The 26,603-nt window shown below is 44.5% G+C and overlaps 1 protein-coding gene across 3 annotated transcripts in view; it reads left to right on the top strand.

Annotated features, from left to right (window-relative positions):
* Positions 1–26,603, top strand: part of LOC115131867 (FYVE, RhoGEF and PH domain-containing protein 3-like) — a 95,881-nt gene that overhangs the window by 50,061 nt on the left and 19,217 nt on the right. Inside the window, exons 2-4 of one of the 3 annotated variants that reach the window (XM_029663924.2) lie at positions 22,424–22,588; positions 23,574–23,781; positions 24,157–24,808. In XM_029663924.2, coding sequence (XP_029519784.2) covers positions 22,424–22,588; positions 23,574–23,781; positions 24,157–24,808 — 1,025 coding nt within the window. Of the gene's footprint in view, positions 1–22,423; positions 22,589–23,500; positions 23,782–24,156; positions 24,818–26,603 lie in introns of those variants that run through there. The other 2 variants (XM_029663923.2, XM_029663926.2) reach the window with 2 other exon arrangements.

The raw sequence follows: 26,603 nt of genomic DNA, 5'->3' as shown, positions 1-26,603 counted from the left end.
CAGGGAGGGCGAGGAGGAGGACAGGAGCACACTTTTGGGGCTCTACAAACACTGGGTGTGTTTGTAGAGTGGGAGAAGGAGGAGAAGGAGGAGGGAAGAGAGAGAGAGAGAGAGAGCCTGGAGTAGGAGAGTCATGCTGCCTGACTGACTGACTGAAGATCCACATTACTACTGTAATAAACCCTTCCAGGTTTCTCTCACAACAACCCTGTGGCTGTAACGACATGCTGCTGGACTAAACTGGACCCTTGTGATTGGTGTTAGTGTGTGTGTGATGTGTGTCGGACTGGAGAAGAGTGACCCTACAGAGATTTCAGGGAGAGAGAGAGAACAGGAAAAACATATAGTGCAGATGGCAGCCTATGCTTAGCTGGTGAGTTCCAGTGTGTGTGTGCATGTGCGTGTCTGTGTGTGTGTGTGTGTGTGTGTGTGTGTCTGTTTTTGCAAAAGTAGAAATGTTTTAACACTCTCATTTATGATAAATATGTGTATGTGGTTATATCATTGACTTGTGTTTTCATATTCTCTGTTTATGTACATTGCTCATCTGTGCAGCCGTAGCCAGTTGTAGTAATGTCTATAACGTTCGTCTTAGACCGTCTAAGTATGTGTGTGTATATGAGTTTTCTCTGAACCTCTGTCTGGGTCAGGGGGGTGTGCAGGGATGTATGGGGTAGAGGCTGTCTGCTGAATGTGGGCTAATTCTTTTAGCCTGTTGAAATATTCATGTTAGCCTGCATGTTTTATTGAGAGACTAACATTGGGGACAATTTATGCTGCCTTCAGTCTCCCCGCTGGTGTTATTTCAGTGAATACTACAGTGCTGGGTGTATTTTTACTCCTTGAAAGAGTGATGTTAGCCGAGCAGTGTGGGAATGAGTGTGTGAACTACGTTAACTGCTTTACATTCCTGCTCAGTTTGTCTATATTACTGGGTGTTTGACTGATGAGGTGAGTAAGAGTTGCCCCTTCCTCCTGCAATTTAGATCATTTATGGGGGTTTTCAAATGTCCTTCTGATGATTTGACAACGCCCGGTCCCATCAGCAGGAGGAACAGGTCATGTTGAAACAAGGTGACACACCAGTGACCTCATTCGGCTGTCCAATATCATCTAGGGCATGACCACATCCCACACTATCCCCAAAGATTACTCAGCTATAACAGCAAGCTAATTGAACCACTATTATTACTATTTTGGAGGTATTTTACTATCATGTGTCTATTCACTCTCTGTATTTCGCCACACCATCCTTCAGCTGACAAAGGGGGTTATCTTGAGTCGTTTGTTTCCATGACGACCGGCGCCAGCTGTGCGAGGCAGGGGACTGTTGTGTTCGTGTACTCACCGACCTTGTGACCGGGGATCAATCCAGGAGTAAAGCTCTCAAGGATTAAATATCTACAGCCTTCAAAATCTACAACCTTCACTATCTACAGCCTTCACTATCTATACCCTTCAATATCTATACCCTTCAATATCTATACCCTTCAATATCTACAACCTTCAATAGCTACAACCTTCAATAGCTACAACCTTCAATAGCTACAACCTTCAATAGCCACAGCCTTCACTATCCACAGCCTTCACTATCTACAGCCTTCACTATCTACAGCCTTCAATATCTATACCCTTCAATATCTACAACCTTCAATATCTACAACTTTCAATAGCTACAACCTTCAATAGTTACAACCTTCAATATCCACAGCCTTCACTATCTACAGCCTTCAATATCCACAGCCTTCAATATCCACAGCTTCCACTATCTACAGCCTTCACTATCTACAGCCTTCACTATCTACAGCCTTCACTATCTACACCCTTCAATATCTACAACCTTCACTATCTACAGCCTTCACTATCTACACCCTTCAATATCTACAACCTTCACTATCTACAGCCTTCGATATCTACAATCTTCAATATCTACAATCTTCAATATCTACAGCCTTCACTATCTACTGCCTTCAATATCTACAACTTTCAATATTTACATCCTTTAATATCTACAACATTCACTATCTACAGCCTTCACTATCAACAGCCTTCAATATCTACATCTTTCACTATCTACAATCTTCACTATCTACAACTTTTAATATTTACATCCTTTAATATCTACAACATTCAATACCTACAGCCTTCAATATCTACAGCGTTAAATATCGACAGCCTTCAATATCTACAGCCTTCACTATCTACAGCCTTCACTATCTACAGCCTTCACTATCTACAGCCTTCGCTATCTACAGTTTTCACTATCTACAACCTTCACTATCTACAGCCTTCACTATCTACAGCCTTCACTATCTACAGCCTTCAATATCTACAACTTTCAATATTTTCATCCTTTGATATCTGTAACATTCAATATCTACAGCCTTCAATATCTACATCGTTCAATATCTACGGCGTTCAATATCTACAACCTTCAATATCTACAACCTTCAATATCTACAGCCTTCAATATCTACATCGTTCAATATCTACGGCGTTCAATATCTACAACCTTCAATATCTACAACCTTCACTATCTACAGCCTTCACTATCTACAGCCTTCAATATCTACAACTTTCAATATTTTCATCCTTTGATATCTGTAACATTCAATATCTACAGCCTTCAATATCTACATCGTTCAATATCTACGGCGTTCAATATCTACAACCTTCAATATCTACAACCTTCAATATCTACAGCCTTCAATATGTACAGTGTTCAATATCTACAGCCTTCAATATCTACATCGTTCAATATCTACGGCGTTCAATATCTACAACCTTCAATATCTACAACCTTCAATATCTACAACGTTCAATATCTACAGCCTTTAATGTCTACAGCCTTCAATATCTACAACCTTCAATATCTACAGCCTTCAATATCTACAGCGTTCAATATCTACAGCGTTCAATATCTACAGCCTTCAATATCTACAGCCTTCAATATCTACAGCCTTCAATATCTACAACCTTCAATATCTACAGCCTTCAATATCTACAGCGTTCAATATCTACAGCGTTCAATATCTACAACCTTCAATATTTACATCCTTTAATATCTACACAACATCAGTTTTTATCTGGACAGCTGCTGCAAAGATTAAACCAACTATTAAGTCAGATTTTTTAATATATATTATATGTTATCGTTACATTTTGGGCTATTAAGCATAACTATGACTAAAGATTCTAACCATGATGAATATGAAGATTGATTGAACCTCTCCTTGAGTGTCAGATGGTGGTTGTCTGATCTCCTGTCCTTGGTAAATCTGGAGGGACAGGAGGAGTAGATCTAATTGGCTGGCTACACCACACCACACACCCAAATACCAGGTTGAACAGTCAGCATGATCAGGCTGCTGTATCACAGCTGTAATTATCCTGTGCTAGTTGATACAGGGCACCTGGGGTCCTTCACTGGAGAACTTCCATTACCTCCCTGCCTGCAGTGTGTCATTTTAGGATTTGGCTGAGGGTTTAAATATTGTTGGATGTCGAAAGAGGTGATTTAGCGGACCTACCCCTAACCCATACTCTTACCATAACCTTAACCCTAAACCTAACCCTAGCTCCTTACCCTAACTGTAAAACTAACCCTAACTCCTAACCTTAACCCTAAACCTGATTCTAACACTAATTCTAACCTTAACCCTAAACCCCCTAGAAATAGCATTTGACCTTGTGGGGACTAACAAAATGTCCCCAGTTGGTGAAATGTTTGTTTGCTTTTAAACATGTCCAGACACACACACACGCACACGCACACGGGGTTTGAGAGTCAAGTCTCTGTAGTGCTAGCAGCCAGGATGATATTTAACATCTCTTGGAGGGGAGGCCATTTGCGTCTCCTGTTTTAAAGCGCTTCATTTACTTCAAAAGGAAGCAGGAGCCGTGAGGTATCAGTGATGCTGGAGCTGTGCCTTTGTAGTGCCCTCCTCTAGTCTCTTACCAGTCTGGGGAAGAAGAGGGATGAGTTGCAGGATATTTAACAAACCCAAAGAGCCCCTCTCTCCGCCGTAGGCCACGTTGTGTGTATGTGTGTGAGGATGTAAGACCCTGGAGTCAAGGCCCTCTAGACTAACATCAGGAGGCAATTTTAAAGGCTGCTTTAAAAGCTGGAAACTCCGTGCTTATACTCACCAATGGGCATGTGACAGGAATACCTTCAGCTGTCATATGCTGTTTTATAGATACTCATAAATGCATCACAAAGAAATCTCATTTCATTTCTCTCATTAATGAACTGTAGTTGGTGCATATGATGCTGCTGTGCTCGGTTACTAGTTAGGCTTGTGGGTACTACTGTTGCAGGAATAGAAATGGGGAAACAGTATTTTTGTTCTGTTTTTCCACCAGGGTTACCGCAGTATATGATTGTTAAATGCTTTTATGGGTACCACATTTGTTTTGTGATGCAATTTCCTGAAGAACACTGCATTTTTTACTTACCTTTTATGAATTTACCTTCAGGAATTCTCTCCACCCAGACTAAAGCTCCACAAATGTACATCCTCCTCATATCATTGGCCTGGCTTTGGCTAATATGGTAATTTATCTTAGCAGGTTTTTTTTATCCAAAGTCAAGACATTGAAGGTTGTGCAATGTAACAGCAATATTTAGACTTATGGATGCCACCTGTTCGATAAAATACGTTACAGTTCCGTATTTCCCTGAAAGAATAAACTTTTTGTTTTGAAATTATAGTTTCCGGATTTGACCATATTAATGACCTAAGGCTCGTGTTCTGTGTGTTTATTATAATTAAGTCTATGATTTAATATTTGATAGACCAGTCTGACTGAGCGGTGTTAGGCAGCAGAAGGCTATTAAGCATTCATTCAAACATTTCCTGCGTTTAACAGCAGCTCTTCGCAATGCTTGAAGCACAGCGCAGTTTATGACTTCAAGCCTATCAACTCCTGAGATTAGGCTGGCAATACTATAGTGCCTATAAGAACATCCAATAGTCAAAGGTATATGAAATACAAACGGTATAGAGAGAAATAGCCATATAATTCCTATAATAACTACAACCTAAAACTTCTTAAGTGGGAATATTGAAGACTCAAGTTAAAAGGAACCACCAGCTTTCATATGTAATCATGTTCTGAGCAAGGAACTTAAACATTAGCTTTTTTACATGGCACATATTACACTTTTACTTTCTTCTCCAACACTGTGTTTTTGCATTATTTTAACCAAATTGAACATGTTTCATTATTTATTTGAGACTATATTGATTTTTATTTATGCATTATATTAAGTTAAAATAAAAGTGTTCATTCGGTATTGTTGTAATTGTCTTTATTAAAAATATATAAATACATCGGCTGATGAATCTGTATCAGTTGTTTTTTTTTGGTCCTCCAATAATCGGTATCGGCATTGAAAAATCATAATCGGTCGACCTCTAGTACAGACAGTAACAGAGTCACTGCTCAACCAATCCGGAGTACCTGATGATTAGGTGCAGGCCTTTCTACTTGCCTCTGGAGCTTAAATCCATTGTTGTTACTGCAGCCTATATACTGTACCTCCGGATGCTAATGCTAAACTAGCAATGAAAGAACTGCAGGTTGCTATTAGCAAACAGCAAACTGCACATCCTGATCATGCTTTTATTGTTGCAGGGGATTTTAATCACTCAAATCTGAAAAGTGTTGTTCCTAAATTCCACGAAATTGTCACCTGCCCCACTAGAGGAGACAATACACTAGACCACGTGTATACAAACAGGCTTGCAAAGCCGTTCCCCTCCCCCACCTTGGACAGTCTGATCACGTTTCACTGTTCCTGCTCACCATCTATTTACCCCTCGTTAAAGGCGTGAAACCATCCGTGAGGACAATCAAAGTGTGGCCAGAGGGGTCAGACTCATTGCTACAGCACCAGTTTCAACAAACAGACTGGAGATTGGTTGCCACTCAGGCCACCCTTGACTCCCATACGGACATTGAAACATATGCTTCTTCCATTCTGGATTACATCAACATCTGCATAAACAATGTCATCACCCATAAACTAATAAAGACCTTCCCCAACCAGAAGCCACTGGATCCCCACCAGTTTGCATACCGACCAAACAGGTCTACAGAGGATGCCATCTCCACAGCTTTACACTCTGCACTGACACACCTGGACAAAACCAACACCTATGTGAGAATGCTGTTCATAGACTTTAGCTCAGCATTCAATACGATCATTCCCTCAAGGCTGATCACCAAACTCCATGACCTAGGGATCAGTCCCTCTCTCTGTAACTGGACTTTGAACTTCCTGTCTGTCAGGGTAGACAACTTCACTTCCTCAACCCTGAACCTGAACACCGGTGTGCCACAGGGCTGCGTGCTGAGTCCCCTCCTGCACTCCCTCTTCACCTATGACTGCGTTCCTGTACACGGTTCCAACACCATCATCAAGTTCGCAGACGACACCACAGTGGTAGGCCTGATCAGTGACAATGACGAGTCAGCCTACAGGGAGGAGGTCAAGCACCTGGTTGCATGGTGAGCTGACAACAACCTGGCCCTCAATGCAAAGAAAACCAAGGAGCTCATTGTGGATTACAGGAAGTCTAAAAGCTGCAGCCACGCCCCAGTTCTCATTGATGGCACTGAGTTGGAGCATGTGCCCAGCTTCAAATTCCTGGGTGTCTACATCTCTGATGACCTCTCCTGGACCATCAACACCTCAACCCTGGTCAAAAAGGTGCAGCAGCACCTGTACTTTTTGAGGAGGCTGAAGAAGGCCCGCCTGTCTCCCAAGAATCCTGGTGAACTTTTACCGCTGCACGGTTGAGAGCATTCTGACTAACTGTGCCACAGTGTGGTTTGGTGGATACTCCGTGGCCGACCGGAAGGCCCTGCAACGGGTGGTGAAAACAGCACATCACTGGTGCTCAGCTTCCTGCCATCATAGACCTCAAACACAAGCGGTGTCTGCGTAGGGTGCGCGGTATCATCAGGGACCCTTCACGTCCATGCCACAAACTGTTTGCCCTCCTACCATCAGGCAGGCAGTACAGGTCTCTACATTCCCACACTAGCAGCCTCAAGAACAGTTTCTTTCCAGCTACTGTAACCCCGCTGAATCTGTGACACGGCACTAGCCATCTCCACCCGCTCACATCCTAGTACTGCCTCTCAGGGACCTTGTTGCACTACTCTCTTTGCACTCTTCATGGTACTACTGGACTCTGACATTGCTTTGCAAAGTCTGATTAAGGACAATATTCAGTTGTACATGTCTACCTCGGTAACCTCATTGCTGCTATCCCTGCATTTCAGTTGCATGCCTCCTTGCACAATTCAATTTGCCTTCCTTGCACATTTAGACTTGCCATTTGTACTTGCACTGCTCCAGATTCCAATGGCGGCGAGCTTTACACCACTCCAGCCAAAGCTTGGCATTGTGCATGGTGATCTTCGGCTTATGTGCGACTGCTCGGCCATGGAGACCCATTTGCTGAAGCTTCCGACAAACAGTGCTGACGTTTCTTCCAGAGGCAGTTTGGAACTCAGTCGTGAGTGTTGCAATTGAGGACAGGCAATTTTTAATGCGCTTCTGCACTTAGCGGTCCCATTCTGTGAGCTTGTGTGGCCTACCACTTTGCGACTGAGCCGTTGTTGCTCCTAGACCTTTCCATTTCACAATAACAGCACTTACAGTTGATCGGGGCAGCTCTAGCAGGTCAAACATTTCACAAACTGTCTTGATGGAAAGGTGGCATCCTATGACGGTGCCACGTTGAACGTCACTGAGCTCTACAGTAAGGCCATTCTACTGCCAACGTTTGTCTATGGAGATTGCATGGCGGTGTGCTTGAATTTTATACACCTGATGCCGCCCTGTGATAAGCAGTGCCCACTTTGTCAAAGGCAAAATATTTTGCTTGTCCATTCCCAGCGCACCTTTCCAGGATGCTGTTGGAGAGATGCATCGCTGTGGTGCTCCACCAACGTTCCGTAAACAAAAAAAAATCTAACATAAATCGTGTAGATGATACAGGATATGGTACAAAATAGTATGTGGCTTAGAGGCTGGAGATAAAATGTATGACAATTTATTTAGATCGCCACTTTCTACATCATCCATGCAGGTTTTTCCGCTCTAATAGGCTAAGCTAAATCGCGCCCAATCAACAAAATTAACATGCGGAGTCAATTACAACTGTTTTCGTGATTCAGTGATTTTTGACAAGCTGATCATAGCGAAAAATAAAATACTCCTGCATTTCCTGCTGTGTAAACACATTGTAAATAGGCTCACGATATCTCCCCCAATAATTGTGTAGCTGATATTCAGAGTTTAAATAGCCAAATTGAATTGGTCACAGGAATCAGGACTAATAAAGTCAGTTCAATAGCCTGTTTTACAAATGGTGGGCCTACCACATGGATGGGCATTCATAACATTCCATTGCTGGCTGACATAGAAGGCTACACTTCAGTAAGCAGGAGCCAACGTCCCTGGGACGTCTTTTTTTGGTGTTTTACAAACAGTAGGCTTATCACGTAGATGGGAGTTCATAAAACTCTATTTCAGGCTACACCTCAGTAAGCACGGACAGATGCTGATGCCTTTTGGACATCTTTTTTTGGTGTAGCCCATACCTGCCTTGATTTCCATATCCACATTTTTGTCACGGTCCGAACCAAATCTGAAATTATCATAGATGTCTATGTTTGGTTCAGATTTGGTCCGGTCTGGACCAGTCCAACATAGACGTCTATAAATGACGTATTTTCAACTTTCGTTCAGAACAAAAAATAAACCTAATTTCAACGTCCAGAAAAAAACATATTTTCAACCTCTGGAAAAAAATAAGTATTTTCAACTTTAATTCAGAACCAAAAATGAACCTGATTTAAAATACATATTTTTCAACATCTTTGGTGCCTTTTCAACATCCTGGAGGATGTGTATTTTATACGTTCAGAAAATACGTCCTTTCACCTTTCATCCCGAACCGAAATTTAACCTAACTTCAAAGTCTGGAAAACGTATCTTTTAGATGTTTTTTCAAAGTCATTTTGCTTACTGGGACTATTTTAGTTTTGCGGTGGCAGCATTTTTTGGTCTTGCCTTGGGCGCCAGAGAGGCAAGAACAGGCCCTGGTGACAGCCCTCTCATTAAGAGCCCACTGGCCTGGCCAGTTTACATGATTTAACTGAGTGAACAGGAAAGTGGCATGTCTCCTGTGGGCTTGCTAACATGCCTCAGGTGTAGAGTAGACAGGGTAATAAAGGACCTTATTTCCTCTCTAATGGCTCCAGAGTTTCCCCCTATAGCAGAGCAACACTCTGTGCTCTATAACCAAGGCCACGTTTTCCCACTCTCCACTGTGTTTGTGTGTGTGTTTGCTAGCTATCACGATGAACTGAGGGATTTTTAAAAATTGATGTTGTTTTTATTTAACCTTTGTTTAAGTAGGCAAGTCAGTTAAGAACTAATTCTGATTTATAATGATGGCCTTACCAAAAGGCTTTCTGCGGGGACAGGAGCTGGGATTAAAAATACAAAATAAAATGAAAATATAGGACTAAATCACATCACGACAAGCGAGACACCACAACACTACATAAAGAGAGACCTATAAGACAACAACATAGCATGGCAGCAACACATGACAACACAGCATGGTAGCAACACAACATTACTCTTTTTTGATGGGAGGCTCTGCTGAAGACTGTAGACTACGGTTTGAGGTGTTTTGAGAGAAGGTCAGCAGTTGTTGTCTTTTCCAGGGATATCACATGACCATGTCCCGTTTTGTTATTGTTTCAAGTACAAGAGTCACATGAAATGTTAAACCTTTCTCTCCGAGTCCTGAGTCTCACATATTATTCCCCACATAGTTTTGAAAACAGGAGCATGATTGGCGAGAGCTCTTCAAAGTTTGGAACGTTCCCATGCTGACGCTGCCATTTTGAGGCCCAAAACACTGAGTGACTTTATAAAACAGGTACTGACGTCAAATTAAGATACTAAAGCCCAGTTAATGTGCAGTGACCTTTGTCTGTTTGTTGGGTAGAGTCTGTGTATCAGCACAGGAGATCAGTGGGGGGGTGTCACCCCCTGTCATGCCCTCAGCACACCCACCCTCACCCCTTCCATCTCCTCTTCTCTCACCTCCACTTCTCTTTTCTCCACCTATCCCACCTCTAGCACACATCCTCTCCCTGGTCTCTTCTGTTCTGTCCTCACCCCTTTCACCTCTCTCTACTCCATCTCCACTCCTCTCATCCCCTTCCATCAGTGTACTGGTGTGGTCTGGACACGGCTTGTCCTGTCCTGGGCGATACCCCAATCCCAACCCCAGACCCAGGCAGTACTGTATCTATCTTCCCCCACAGGACCACTCTGACTGTCAACAAACAGGGTGACACTCCCCTCTACAGGCACACACCCGTCCGGTCCTAAGGAGGACCCCACCACACGTGTGAAGGAAAAGAGAGGGAGGAGGGGTATGAAGCCAGGCTGGAGAGAGGTTAGGGGTGAGGATGAGGGGGAAGCTGGTCTCATCCCTCCCTGTCAGTGATAGCAAACCACACTAAATAAACACACACACACACTGCCTCTTTAAATGCCACTTCCTGCTGCTGGTCTCTTGATAAACTGTCTCCAAGTGATACTGCAGGCTGTACTACACACACACAAGCACACAGGGTGTTTCTCTCTCCCTACTGTCTGTACTGTTACATAGCCAGTAAATTACAGTGTGGGAGAGAATTTAGGGTTTTAGTGAAATGTTATTTTGCGGCAGTGAGAGGTGTCTAGGTTGAAGTGTGGAGTGTGTGTTTTTTTGGGGCGGTGTTTGAAATGTTTGCTTTTGTAGGGCTATGTTTTTGGTCTCGGTAGAATGTTATTGTGTGGTAGCGGTGGGAAATGTTTGCTTTTGTAGGGCTATGTTTTTGGTCTCGGTAGAATGTTATTTTGTGGTAGCGGTGGGACTGTTAGTAAGAGATGTAAAATGTTTCCGTGGGAATGTAATGAGTTACAGGAATGTTGTGGTTTCTCTCAGTTTAGTGCTTGACATCTTAGAGGATGTGGCTTACCTGCAGAAGCAATGAGTAGTAGTGGACCTACACTGAGCTGAGAGTGTGTGTGTTCAGTGTGTTTGTGCTGGCATTTGTACGTGTGTAACCAGTAGCATTGGGTGCGGGAATATGGGGGTGGACTTTAATACATAATAATTAACATTCAAAATCACATTTAAAATCATCAATTAATCAATCATGCTGTCACCTGCTGGTCATTCAGTAAGCCGGTACTGTCCTTCATAGTGATTGGTGAAATCAGAACAGTCAATATTAATTAAGATAATCACTACTTTCACACATCAGAAGCCTTTAGTCAGTAGAAGATAGCAGACAGAGTATTGACCTGCAATCTAGATGGAATCAAGTCTCAGAATCTACATAATCAAGGAATACCAAGTTCAATCTCTTTATAGTAGGCTAGTTGTTGGCAGGGCCATGACTCATGTTTACTGTAGTGCAACCAACACCCCCTAGTGACAGTGGTCAGGGTGGGACTGTCGTTTTCAACCAGCTACTGTATGTGTGTGGTCTCTTTTCCGATGAGAGGATGTGTGTGTCTGTCTGAGTAGCTGTAGATCAGTGATGGGCAGCTTTGATGGGGGTGAGGGCCACAAAAAAATCTGAACGCATCATGAGGGGCCACAGTGGTTTGCGGGTCTGCATACCCCACATCCTACCCACACATGTAGTCAACTGATTTGTGCAATCAATCCATTTAACTTAACTCCCTGTCTAAATGCATTATACCAGACGCCAGGTCCGGCCGTTGAATTCGTCATCTTTCTTCTCGAATCCGGAGCACAAAACGATATGGAGGTAAGATAGATATCGATTTTGAGACATGACATTTTGGTATGCGAAGTTCCTGTTCTTATTTTGAAGGTTTATCACAACAAGCGTTTTTTTGCGAAATGACACAGAGCACTGAGCTCATTTTATTCCGTTCGTCTTCAGGTTGGTTTAACTTTATTGCGACCCACGTGTCAACAACTTTTCAGATAACCACCAACAACGTGTAAAACCCTCGAAAGTCGCTTCGAGAAAGCACACCGCTCTGTAGACAAAGCTTGGCGCTTATTATGGGATGTACTAGGTTACGAAATCGGACTTTTTGGATGTCACGTTGATGATGCGTTCGAGAAAGAACCCCGCTGAACGATTCAGAGCATGAGCGATCCTATTTGTCTTGGTAACATGTATTTTAGAACATAAGAAAGTGATCCGGCCGAAGATAAAGGGCTTGTTTTCCAGTCCCAGTAATATCCATCCGCCATAGTTGGTGAGCAGCATGCATGATGATTCAGCTCTGTGTTCAACCACGCACTCTTTTTCTCTTAACATCCTCAGTTAGTGGAAGCAACAGTGGACTCACCGTAACCTTCTAAGTGCTCTGATATTACATCACGTATGGTACAAGTGTGTTTGGTGAGTATGTTCTGCTGCTGTGATGCACTTTAGCCAGTGTTGACGAGGATCAGCTCACCACAGTGGATCTGTATCCTCCCATACATCTGACCTCTCCTGTACACCACACGACATGAACAGTACGCTGACTCCGGGCTTTATGTTTACACTTTCTCCCCCTGAGACGTTTCTCCCCCTTGCGGTTTGCCTATGTGCATGTGTGTGCATGCGTGTGAGGCTGTGTGTTACTGGTTTGACAAAGTGCTTTGTCGTAGTACCTGGTGTCTGCACGCCACACTGCTCTCCTGTAGAGGTGTGAAGGAGAAGAGGACTGGACTGCTCATTAAAGGGCAAACAGATCAACTTGATTTCTACACACCTTTGGGTAGAAGTGTTGGCTTCCGGTCAGCTCAGATGGTTTAGGCATGGTTTTCAGAGTGTGTAGTCCTTTTGAAAAAGTGCCTGCTGAAAATGAACAGTGTATATATAGGCTAAGTGTGAAACTGGGCAGCTGTGGTAGTAGTCCCAGTCTCCCTGACCCACCTGCTATCTTACCAATATGGATCAACTGGCCTGTTGCCATGACAATGCCCTGTTCCACTGGTTTCCCCTGCTCCAGAGCATATTCACTCTGGCATTGCTTCATTTAGCCTCCGACTCCACAGGCAGGATGTCTCTCTGGCATTAACTCATCAGGCCTTGTTGGTGCTAGCTTTTTGTCTGCCTGCACCCTACATACTGCTTAGTGTGTGTGTGTGTGTGTGTGTGTGTGTGTGTGTGTGTGCGCGTGTCAGCACTCTCTTTGCTTATTATTGTCCACATGTCATTTAGACCTCTCTAATAACTACAGCTTGGCTCCCTTGAATGTTCTCCTCTATCACTTCCCTTGTTCTCCCTTCTAAACATACTCTCTATTTCTTTCTCTCCCCCCTTCCTTCTGTCTCATCCTCTATCCTCTTTCTCATCCCCCCCAAAATCCTACCGTCTTAATCTGTGGGAGCTGGTGAAATACTCCTACTTAGTGTGTGAGCTGGGTTGATTCACTCTACTGCTGTGCCCACTGACCTGATTTAGGACTGACAGGGGCAGGAGCAGGATGACTTATCCCTGATCCCTCTCTTACCCCGTTCCCTTTCCGTCTGTAGCGTAGCTTGTGGAGCCATGATACCATGGAGGCTTTGAGGCATGGCTCTTTCCTAGGAGAAACGCTGCCTGGTTTTAGGTCTAAATGTCTGAGAGAGGCGCTGTCTGATGTTGTCTGGTTAAATCAAACAGATAGGAGGAGATAAATGAATGGATGTGCAGTAGTAGAGTAGTAATCTGAATGAGGGAGGCCAGCTGTTACTGTACTTTTGCCTGTGTGATTGGATGAGATCCTTATCCCTCTGTATGTGTATGGATTATCCACAGATTGAACCAGGCACGCTGCAGTATCACTCTAATGTACTGTAGCCTACTGTACCTGACTGAGAAATCTGCTGAGTTGCCATCGATTGGGAAGAGCTCTAACCTCTATTCTATATACCTTGTGTCCCTAGAACAGCTGTTGTACTGCATTTCCACTGTTGAGCTTTTCCCCTGTGTAGAAAATAGGGATCCCTTTTTTTTGAGCTGTTAGAGCTGTAGAGATCTGCTCTAGTTAGCAAATATGAATCCTGGCCTTTAGTTCTAAGCAGTACAGCTCTGGTTCTAGGTAGACGTCAGTCCAACAGCAAACCATGCCGGACCTTACCCTGTAGATCTAGGCTAGTCTGACTTGTACAGTACAGGTGCCAGGCTGTGTTTATCGATCTCTGTGTTTTCAAACTGTACTGAACAAAAACATAGACGCAACATGTAAGGTGTCGGTCCCATGTTTCATGAGCTGAAATAAAAGATCCCAGAAATGTTCCATACTCACAAAAAAGCTTATTTCTCAAAAATGTGTGCACAAATGTGTTTGCATCCCTGTTGGTGAGCATTTCTCCTTTGCCAAGATAATCCATCTCCCTGACAGGTGTGGAATATCAAGAAGCTGATTAAACAGCATAATAATTACACAGGTGCACCTTGTGCTGTGGACAATAAAAGGCCACTGAAATTTGCAGTTTTGTCACACAACACAATGTAACAGATGTCCCAAGTTTTGATGGAGCGTGTAATTGGCATGCTGACTGCAGGACTGTACACCAGAGCTGTTGCCAGAGATGTTCATTTCTCTACCATAAGCCACCTCCAACGTCGTTTTAGAGAATTTGGCAGTAGGTCGAACCGGCCTCACAACCACAGACCACGTGTAACCATGCACATATACACTCTGATCCTGAGGCCCATTGTTGTGCCATTATTGCTCCACCATCACCTTGTGTTTCAGCATGATAATACAAGGCCGCATGTAGCAAGGATCTTTACACAATTCTTGAGAATGTCCCAGTTATTCCATGGCCTGCATGCTCACCAGTCATGTCACCTATTGAGCATGTTTGGCATGCTCTGTATTGACGTGTACGACAGCGTGTTCCAGATCCCTACAATGTCCAGCAACTTCGGACAGCCATTGAAGAGGGTTGGGACACGCCTGATCAACTCTATGCAAAGGAGATGTGTCGCACTGCACAAGGCAAATGTTGGTCATACCAGATACTGACTGGTTTTATGATCCACGCCCCTACTTTTCTTTTAAGGTATATGTGACCAACAGATGCATATCTGTATTCCCAGTCATGTGAAATCAATACATTATGGCCTAATTAATTCATTACAATTGACTTATTTCCTAATATGAACTTTAACGCTTTTAAATTGTTACATGTTGCATTTATATGTTTGATTTGTGTATTTACAGTATTTCAATCAATGTGTTTTCCATTGTCTATTATGTGTATCTCTGTGTTGTCTCTGTGGGCCTTTGTATATGTCTCTGTGTGTGTATTTCCATGTGTTTTCCAGTCTGTCTCTCGCTCTCTCTGTGTACATGTCTCCTGTGGAGCTCCTTTATGGAGCTCTGTGTGTAATTACGGGGGTTTGACCGTCAGGGGATAAATATCAGAAACACTTCAAGGCCAGAGCACTCGTTACTGTCTCAGAGTTGCAGAAAGGAAAGAGAGATGGATTGAGAGAGATGTATGGAGAGAGAGAGAAACCCATTGGATGCCTCTGTCAGCGTAGTGTGGCAGTATGGAGAAGTAGATTGGATGCAATCCACTGTGTGTATGTGTGTCTCTGTGTGTCTGTGTTAGTCTGCGTGTGTAACACTGCTCTGATCATTGACCATTATAAATCAAGTGCCATTAGATGAGAGTCTGTTCCAGTCTGTCTCGATATGTCAGGACAACAGACAGCGAAGGCCACGGTCAGAGAGAAAGGGAGGTAGGGATGAGTTGTAGAGAAAGAGAAGTTGGGGGAAAGGTGGACAGAGAGAGGGAAAGACGGATAGAAGGACTGTCTAATAGAGAAGAAGAGGTAGATAAGAGAGCATAAGAGGGAGATTGTGAGAAAGAGAGAGAGAGAGACGCACAGAGAATGGCATACTGACTTACTGAGTGAAGGGGAGAGAGAGAGTGCTGGTAGGTGTGTGGGTAGCTGTGTGATTGGGAGATGGGGCTTGGGGGGGGATCAGGGGAGTGGTGACTGACGGACGAGACGCTCCCACGTCGGGAGTGATCCATCTCCCAGACAGCACTGGGGCAGGAAGACTTTACTCTAGGGATGGTGGGTAATAAACAACTCCAACAGGGTCGCCTCAGGCCTGGCAGTGATTGGCAGCAGTGTGTGTGTGTGTGTGTGTGTGTGTGTGTGTGTGTGTGTGTGGTGTATGTACTTCTCAGTGCATGTGAATGCCTGTGTGTACATGTGCATGCAGGAGATGGGTAAGGATTGTCATTAGAGGTCAAGTCTGAATGGCCAAGGATATATATATATATATTTTATTTATTTAAATGCCGCCCTCTCCACTCTCGCTACTCTCTGCAGTAGTATAAATTACCATACCTTTATTTCAGACTGAGACCAAGGTCTCACACACACACACACACACACACACAATACACACACGATGCCTTTATGCTTCCATATCCGCAGTCCAAATGACTTTAGAGTATCAGAATAACTCAGTGTATCCGAACACACACTACCTTTCCACTGTCTTAGCGCTAGCAGTACTGCTGTCTTTCCGTTTTACTGCTCTCTCTAGTGTTGTTCTGTTCTCTCTGAGTCCGTCTCACTCTCTCCTGTTCTCTTCTGACTAGAGTGTGTGGCGATGACATCACCATCTCCACTCTCAAGGAACAGGCAACAGCTTGCCTAAGAGACGCAGTCCTTTGCCTGTCCATAATGATGGTGTATGGTCATTGATGAGTTGGCCTTCGAAGTCAGGTCGTCCTGGCAACCCGCTGCTCCCCAGAGCACCGTGGCGATGGTTGTCCTTGGAAGCAAATTGTTGTATTTCTCTTGTTCCTCATCATGATTGGAGCTTAGAAGAGGAAATTCACTTCTCTATTCTCTCGTGTGTGTTTATTAAATTGCGGTTAAATGGATTCTCATGATTACAGAATGTTAATCTCATCTCTCCCTCTGTGAGCAAATGTATTATTTTACTCGGTTTGTGTCAAACATTGTTTAGTGCCTGTTTGTCCTGTAGTTGTTTGCTATGTTCTGACCAAGGTTATTATAGTTTTGTGTTTTTATATTTGTTTTTATATTTGATTAGAAATTCTGTTTAGTTTCAGTTAGCTTTCAGACCTGATTTGGATTGCCCATTGAAACCCCCATTACATTTTTGCCCAAAGTTTAGAAGAACAAAACACTGAAACTGAACATAATTCATGATGGTTTTGTTAATTATTTTATTTCAGTTTACTAAATAGTTTTTTCATGATTAGTTTTAGTTTACTATACTAACCTTGGTCCTGATGAGTTATTTCCCTCTTTTTAATCACGTGCGTGTGCACATAACTATACCACTCTGACATTCTGAGCAGGACCTGGCGGAGTGTGTAAAGTACCAGACACAGAGGTTCATATCGTTCCCATAACCTTAGTGTTCATGCAGTGTGTGGACCATCGTTGTGGTCATGTTTGATCTAGGCTCCTGTACTGTTGCATAGACAGGGGTAATCAGGAAATCTGTTTACCTCCTGTTGCCATAACTGTCAATCTGCATGTGTGTGGTTACTATTCAAATGTGTCTGTTTCTGTGAAGTGCAGACACACACACACACACACACACACACACGACAGCTGGGCACGGGGACAGGTGTGTATAAGGCAGGTTTGGCAGGTGCAGTTAGGTGTGCTTTAGTCTAACTACAGATGTGTGTTATACAGGACTGAGTTTTAGTTTTTGCTCCAGGGTGTGTGTGTGCAGGGAGCTGGCACAGAGAGCTTTCCGGTCTTATACACACACACACACACACACTGGGAGAATGTGAGTTACCTTGTTGGCCAAGGAAGGTGTGTTGGATTTTCCTATTGAAATGGTTCACTGGATTCTTGGTATCTAAGGAAAGGCAGGATATTCAACGAGACGGTAGCTTTTTCTTTCTTGTTCTTGTCTTTTCTTGTCTTTAACACTCCTAAAATAAGCACAGTCTGGCTATCAGATTTAGGTCGTTGTTCAATTGAACAACCTTTAGTCTTTAAGACCTTTGGAAACGTTTGAGTTTTCAGTATCGTACAGAGGCGTAGTATAATTGTGAGTGTTGTGTAGAGTTATGAGTGTTGTGTAGAGTTGTATAGTTGTGTAGAGTTGTATACAGTGGTATGAAGTTGGATAGAGTTGTATAAAGGTGAATTGAGTGTTATGTAGAGTTGAGTTAAGTAGATGTAGTTCCTCTCTCGGTGCTGTGTCCTCAAGTTCCAGTTTACTGTTAGGGTGTTTGATCTGCGGGCCAGATTTCACTGTCTTAGGTAACCATGACTATGGAATGTTTCCATATGCCAGACCCCTATGGCACCATCGGTCTCATTAGTGTCTGTCTGCTATAGACTGTTTGTTTTTCCCAAGACCTGACCTGTGTCTAGAGTCAAAGACTTTCTCAGTGGTTTAGCTGGACATCGTCAGAGTAGATAGATGTTGCCCCTAACCATTTGCTCTAATTTTATCCCCCTAATGGTTAAGGTTAGGATCGAGTGTCGAAAAGCTGATCCCAGAGTCTGTTTTACGATGTTCAAGACACCAATTATTTTTGATGAATGGCGGAAATCAGCTTTCCTCTATCGGAGACTGTAGAATGCTTTTTCCTCACCACTGTAACAGAAAACTGGCATTTATAGGTCATTTTTGGTCATTTTAGGTATTATCAACAGTTAAAAGAACTGAAATGTTTTACTGCAGCATACTGTAAATTACTGTGCATTGTGGGAAAAGTGCTGAATTTCAAATGGTACTGTAATTCTACCCCACAGAATATAGTAACGTATCCTTGGAGAGTGAAAAATCCTTTTGACCAATAGTGGGTTCATAGTATTGTTGTTTCTGGCTCATCAACATAGTTTCAGCCATGCCTTGTACGAGGCTATATTTGTTGCGCCCGTGAGTGAGAATTCTGTACCTATTTAACTTCTATGTGGTTTAAGTGCCCCATCAATTTAAAATGTAGAGGGGACAGATTGGAATGGGCAACTACATTTTGCCATGCCGTTTTTGTATTTTTTAACCCTTAAGTCAATGCCAGTTTGGAAGCCTTTGATACGGCCTCTAGAAATGCAAGTAATATAAAACACCATACATGAATTCATATCCCGTAGTGTGTTAACACTTTACCTAGCAGCCACCCTGCTTGCACCGTCCCTTGTAAAATACTGTGAAATACACACCCCTCCCCTCAATGAATTTCATTCATCCATTCATGAATTCAGATTACGGTAGAATTTGCTTTTTTTACATGATATAATACAGTATTTTACTGTGCGTCATTACACAGTACTTGCTTTGGTACCGTATGTATATTACAGTAGATGTACAGCTGCCTGTAAATTACTGTCAAATTCACGGTAACCCCTTTACAGTGTATAGTCCATTTCTGTTGCAACAGTGGTAAGGTGAGAGCTGGAACTGGGCTATATATTTTACGATTTGCTACTGTACATCTATTGACCCAGCAGCTGCACACATTATTGGCTGTGTAATACAGATACTGTTTATGTCTGAAGTGAAAATATGTGTCTTTCACAGATGCATGTAAAGTCTCTCTCTCCGTCTCCCTCTGTGGTTTGGTAAAATGGTATAACAGGGTGGGAAAGGCAGCCTTTCAAGCAGGGTGTCATGGGGGCAGACAGCGTAGCAGGACTTATTGCAGACTCACAGAGCTCTGCCTCCAGTGCCTGAAGCTGCAGGCTGGAGCTGGGCTGGAAAACAGCAAATTACACATGGAAGCGCTCCTCAGGGGTCTCACAACCATCTCCGGACTAATCCTTTTGGAGATGCGTGTGGCGTGAATAGATACTGCCCCTAAGCCTGCATGAGATAGAGCAGTGTGGATGTTAGTTTACATAGCGATTATCATGATGTACTGCGGGGGTTATCGTTGACGTCTAATGGACAACCACATCCGATAACACACAGCCAGTCTAAACAAAGGCTGTGATAAGGGCCCTTGGAACAAAGACATAGCAGCACTGAGACACACACACAGGCGCACACACATAGACACACATACAGTACACAGGAACACACATAGGCACAGTAATACATAAGTACACACACACACACACACACACACAGGCGTACACACAAACGCACAATTTTTCGTCCTGAAAAATTGCTGGTTCGAATCCCAGAGCCAACTAGGTGAAAAATCTGCCGATGAGTCCTTAACCCTAATTTCTCCTGTAAAGTCGCTTTGGATAAGAGTGTCTGCTAAACTGTAAACTCGTATACTGTGTATATACTGTAAACACACACTTCCCCCTCTTTCAATGCAAACACAAACCATACATTATGTGACCATACCAACATATTGCACAAGTCCACACTTCAATTCACTTGACTGGATTTCACAGAGCCCCTATAGGCATCACATGATTGGACTCACTGACATACAATTCCCTGATGTAACTAGCTAGCTGCTAAAGGTCTCATTGTCCCAGTGTTTGTAGTTCTGTTGAGTGGGTTGTGATGCGCTTTTACAGGGACACACACACACACACTTTCTCAAAAAGCCTGATATCACAGACATACAGAGAGAAAGTAAGACACACACATACACAGGCCAGTAATCACTCCCAGACAGTCTGAATGGATGGAGGATCAGGATATAGAGATGTATTAAATATAGGCAGGCCTATCAAAGAGCTCTCTGAAGACGCATTGAGGCAGAAGCCTCACCTCTCTCTCCCCTGGCCTGGTGTCAGGATTGATGCAGGGGCTGTCTGCTCCCTCTCTGGTTCATCTCTGCTCCCTCTCTGGTTCCTCTCTGTTCCCTCTCTGGTTCCTCTCTGGTTCCTCTCTGCTCCCTCTCTGCTCCCTCTATGGTTCCTCTCTGCTCCCTCTCTGGTTCCTCTCTGGTTCATCTCTGGTCCTCTCTGCTCCATCTCTGGTTCCTCTCTGGTTCCATATCTGGTTCCTCTCTGGTTCATCTCTGCTCCCTCTCTGGTTCCTCTCTGGTTGATCTCTGGTTCCTCTTTGCTCCATCTCTGGTTCCTCTCGGCTCCATCTCTGGTTCCTCTCTGGTTCCTCTCTGCTCCCTCTCTGGTTCCTCTCTGCTCCCTTTCTGGTTCCTCTCTGCTCCATCTCTGGTTCATCTCTGCTCCCTCTCTGGTTCCTCTCTGGTTCCTCTCTGCTCCATCTCTGGTTCCTCTTGGCTCCATCTCTGGTTCCTCTCTGGTTCCTCTCTGCTCCCTCTCTGGTTCCTCTCTGCTCCCTTTCTGGTTCCTCTCTGCTCCATCTCTGGTTCCTCTCTGGTTCCTCTCTGGTCCATCTCTGGTTCCTCTCTGCTCCCTCTCTGGTTCCTCTCGGCTCCCTCTCTGCTCCCTCTCTGCTCCCTCTCTGCTCCCTCTCTGGTTCCTCTCTGCTCCCTCTCTGCTCCCTCTCTGGTTCCTCTCTGCTCCATCTCTGGTTCCTCTCTGCTCCATCTCTGGTTCCTCTCTGCTCCATCTCTGGTTCCTCTCTGCTCCATCTCTGGTTCCTCTCTGCTCCATCTCTGGTTCCTCTCTGCTCCATCTCTGGTTCCTCTCTGGTTCCTCTCTGGTTCCTCTCTGGTTCCTCTCTGGTTCCTCTCTGCTCCATCTCTGGTTCCTCTCTGGTTCATCTCTGGTTCCTCTCTGCTCCATCTCTGGTTCATCTCTGGTTCATCTCTGGTTCCTCTCTGCTCCATCTCTGCTCCCTCTCTGGTTCATCTCTGCTCCATCTCTGGTTCCTCTCTGCTCCATCTCTGGTTCCTCTCTGGTTCATCTTTGCTTCCACTCTGCTCCATCTCTGGTTCCTCTCTGGTTCATCTTTGCTTCCACTCTGCTCCATCTCTGGTTCATCTCTGGTTCCACTCTGCTCCATCTCTGGTTCCTCTCTGGTTCCTTCTGCTCACTGCAGCATGACAAAGGCATTGGGGTGAAGGTTGTTTGTTCCCCTCTTACTGTTACAGTAACACACTGCACTGGACCACTCAGGGGGACTGGGGCTGGGACTGTATAGAACTGCATCAGTCAGGTCTGTTTGGACTGGGGCTGAAGCTGTTGGGTATTTGGTCTCAGCCATGACTCTTTCGTGCTGTCTCTTTATAGGCAAATTAATACTACACTCTTAGAAAAAAACGATGCTATCTAGAACCAAAAAGGGTTATTTGGGTGTCCCAACAGGAGAACCCTTTGAAGAACCCCTTTTGGTTCCAGGTAGAACCCTTTACACAAAGAGTTCTTCCTGGAACCAAAAGGGTTCTCCTTTTTGAAATCTAACGCAACCTTCCAAACAGGTTTCGTTCCTGCATGTTGTGTGAATGGAAGTAATCCACTCAGTCAATCTAATATATTCTCTCTCTCTCTCTCTCTCTCTCAGACCTCCCTCCCTCTTCTCTACAGTGCCAGTGTGGATCGGTGGACTTCCTGTGTTCCCCGCGGCTGGCAAAGAAAGCCCTGCCCCCTCCCAGACAATGTCACGTCCGGCCTGCAGTCAAGCCCCGCCCCCAGCCCACAGCCACACCCACCTCTCAGAAACCTCAAGGTAAACTGTTGGTTTATCACTAATTTAAGCACTACTACTTGTTGTTTATAATATCAATAATGTCATTATCATTGACTAAGAGTGTTGGTTACAATATGAAACCTTGTGTTTATCAGCCTAACCCCAGAGTTTTACCTGCGTACAGTATTTATCCCACAAACACATCAGTCAGATAGACACATGGATGGCTCTAAAAAAAACTCCTTGTTAATCCTACTATAGACTCATGCTATCTGCCTGTTGATGCATGAGTTTAATTTCCATACAATACACCCTGCCATTCTCTGCTGTGCTGTAGCTGCACACACACAATCAGAGAGGAAGGAAGCAGAGGCACCTCACATAGAGAGAGCTGAGGCAGAGATACCTGCTTCCTCATTCAGCCCTAATGCAATACCAAGAACACAGCAAAGACTGGCCCACATAAAATATATGGAGAAAGCCTACTGTCCTCTAAATGCATTCTGCAGTAACCATGTTTTAAGAACATGTCGGTAGCCAAACAGTAGTATTTTAGCTTCTGATAGCGTAGGCGGCCATTTGTGCAGTCGGTTTCTGACCACTCTCGGCCTGTAATTTGTGCGACTGCGTGTGCATGTTTTTTTTCTTTCTCTGTCTGTGAAACCACAGTGACTTAGACACACTCATCTCCACATCCTGTTCTGAAATCAGGAAGCTGTCTTAGCTCTGTGAAGCACGATCAGAACAGTCTCCTGCGCTGCGTTCGAGAACCTACTCTCAGAGTTTAGCGATTATATGTTGTGTTTTGTGGTGGTATTTGGACTGTGGTTTTGTCATTTGTAGTAGGTAGCAGCAGCAGCCATCTGGGATACAGTAATGGAGGCTTTCTCCCTCGGAACTCCACGGGGCACTTGAAACAGGACTCTTTCCGTGGTTACGCCAGTGACCTGACTTCGTGTCTCTCTTTTTCTCTCTTTCCTTCTTCCTCCCTCCATCACCCCTCTTCCTGAACCTGGACCTGCAGTGCCCCCTAAACCCCCCTTCCTGCTGGTCCTCGGACAGGACAAGAAGCCCAAGAGGATTCCCCCAGCTCCCTCCAGGCCTCTGCCTGCCCCTCCACCTCCACCCAAACCGCGGCCCAGTCAGACACCACCTGGCCTGGCCACACAGCCTCAGAGAGGCCCAGAGGCCCAGAGCGTGGGGCTGCTCATCGAAAGGTTTGAGAACTCCAGGTACTGTACTGTCCTGCAGGGGGTAGGGTATTCCACAAGGTGCTCTTGCCCTGTTGACGCATCAGATGAGTGTTTTGTGCATGTGTTTGTGTGTAAAAAAAACTGGAGGGATGACACATATATTTCGTTTGATGATTTATGATGTGGGTATTGTTATACACTATGAGTAGGACTTTGAATGTTTTGCACGGAATACACACTCTCTTACCCTCTGTCTCGTAATACGCACTCTGTTTTTCTGATGTTACCCAACCTGTGTTTCACACTTCTGTCTGTGGGAATGTTAGGCTCTGGTGGTGTGTTGTGGTTTCAGCCCAATCAAGGCTGAAACTGAGAAAGGTTTAATTTCACAAGTGTTTATTTTTTATATCCCAGGGTTCCAATTCTTGGTGTCCCTCCAAGGAATCAGCTCCACTTGTGCCTGAGTATGGACGCGACATCCGAAACCACAGCTCGTTCTGCCCCTGACCCCATAGCACACGCCCCTTCAGGGTCAGCAGGAGCAAAGGACTCTGGGGAACCCTCCCCCGCCGACAAACTTGCTCTTCTCGTCTCGGAGCAGACTGATGAGGTCACCGAGCTGACGGAGCTTTCGTGCCTGGCCTCACTCCGCATTGACGGCCCCGGCGGCATTCCTTTGGACTCTACAGAGGACGACCTCAACATCGTCCACGGCGATCGAGTTGGTTGCCTTGACAACACGGAGAGGGAGGAGAGAGACTCTTCCCATGAGCTCCAGGACAATCCGGACTCACAGTCCTTGGAGCAGAACGGAAACGTGAAGATTCCCAACCGGGACAGCGGGATCGACAGCCCATCGTGCGCAGCAGAGGGCGAGGTATTCCCCAACGAAGACGCCATCGACGAGGAGGAGCGCTACGACAGCGTCACGGAGACAGAGACTAGCGTGTCCTGCTGCGTAACACTGGGCAACAAGCGTGACTCCACGCAGGACGAGGACAGTGACCTGGATGAGGTCAGCAGTGGCGAGACAGAGGGAGGGGAGAAGGCGGACACACACACAGAGGTACACAGGGTGAGTCACACACACACACATTCTTATCAATCTCCTTCAGTTCAGCAGCTGTAACTTGTCTTTCTATTCTTATCTGTGTCAGTTTCAGGCTGTCTAGACTCAGGTGTTTTTTTATGGGTATTTGGGCCTAAACACACAAGCGTCTTTGCTGTATCTAAAAATGGATGTGCTGTGGGGTGTGGAGGAAAGAGTACCTGCCCAGGGCTGTAACAGGAGCTTGTGACTGCCACTGCTAGAGGACAGACAGAAACAAAAGAGCTCTCAGCTCAGCTACTGTTTCCACCATTGATCTGTGTGTGAGTGATACTTTGCATCATACCGGTATTCATGAATCCCCTGACAGAAAAATACTGTCTATTTATTGAAATAAAAGGATGGCGGGAAGGTCAAGAAACATCAGACAAAAATAGGGAGAGGGAGAAAAGGAGGTAGAGAAAAAATAGAGAGGCAGAAAAGTGAGAGCGTGTAATGAAAATTAGTCTGTGAAAGAGAAAGAGACAAGGAGGGGTGTGTGAGTGGGAGCTGGAACTCTGGTTAGAGTTGTTGTGTGTTGGCACAGTACAGTCAGTTTTTATCACCTCAGCATTGTTATAATGGGGCAAAGCCCGACACACCCTGTACCTAGGCACCACACCAAACACACATGAGCACACACAGACACACACACGCCCTGTATTGGCAGCCAACACCCTTTGCCTCATGTGGAAGGGATCTCTGGTATCCTGTGTTTCCTGATATCAGCATTACTGCCCAGAGGAAAGGTGTGTGAGGATGGGTGTGAGGGAACAGTGCCACTTCTCTCTGACACTAATAGCTGACAAGTTGATAGCTTTTTAATGACACTGCTGTCGCAGAGGATGTGGGTTTTGGGGATGCACATTGAAACAGGAAAAGAAAGAAATGTATTTCTCTTCTTTCAGTGTTTAGCATCGTCTGCTACAGAAATAGATTAGACATGTTGTTTGTGTTTGTATGTGTATGTGAGTGTGTTCAAGTGTGTGTGTCATGCTTAAAGGATGTGAGTGTGTGTTTGTTTGTGGACATATCTCTACTGTACATTCCAAAAGGGTTATTCAGCTGTCCCCATAGGAGAACCCCTTTTGGTTCCAGGTAGAACCCTTTTTGGTTCCAGGTAGAACCCTCTGTGGAAAGGGTTCTACATGGAACCCAAAAGGGTTGGACCTGGAACCAAAAGGACCCAAACTTTTTCACTTGTAATTGCTTTCGTTTTTTCTGTCAATTGTTTGTCAGAGTTGTTTTTTTTATTGTATGAATTTGTTGTTTACTAATGTTGTGAGGCTTTTCTGCCACCAGGTGACATACTTGAAATACTTGAAAGAGAAAAGGGTTCTTTAAATGGTCCCTCTATGGGGACAGGTGAAGAACCCTTTTAGGTTCTACATAGCACCTTTTTTTCTAAGAGTGTATGTTTCACAATGTCCACCAATTTTGATTGTGTACCGGACAGCTGTTGCAAAACACAATGTCACAATGTCGCACACCCTCCCTTTCTGAGGACGGGTCTCAGTCACATGTCACAGGACTGTCATTTCATCCATTAAGTTAATTCCTGTTCCTGAAGTAGTCAAACTGAATGCACATCCGCAGCACCTTTACATATCATCTCAGCTCCGGTAGTAAACACAGTTTTGGTCACGAACTCAGCTCTCAGTGAAGCAGCACTGACTGCCGATTGTTACAACATGCACAACAACCGAGATGAAAAGAGCACCTGCGGACATCCCCATTTCAGACCACTTTTATCTTATATGTAATCACTGGTTAG

This window comes from Oncorhynchus nerka, linkage group LG7 (genome assembly GCF_034236695.1).
Source record: "Oncorhynchus nerka isolate Pitt River linkage group LG7, Oner_Uvic_2.0, whole genome shotgun sequence".
Taxonomy (NCBI): Eukaryota; Metazoa; Chordata; class Actinopteri; order Salmoniformes; family Salmonidae; genus Oncorhynchus; species Oncorhynchus nerka.
This window is presented reverse-complemented; position numbering and strand designations above follow the sequence as displayed.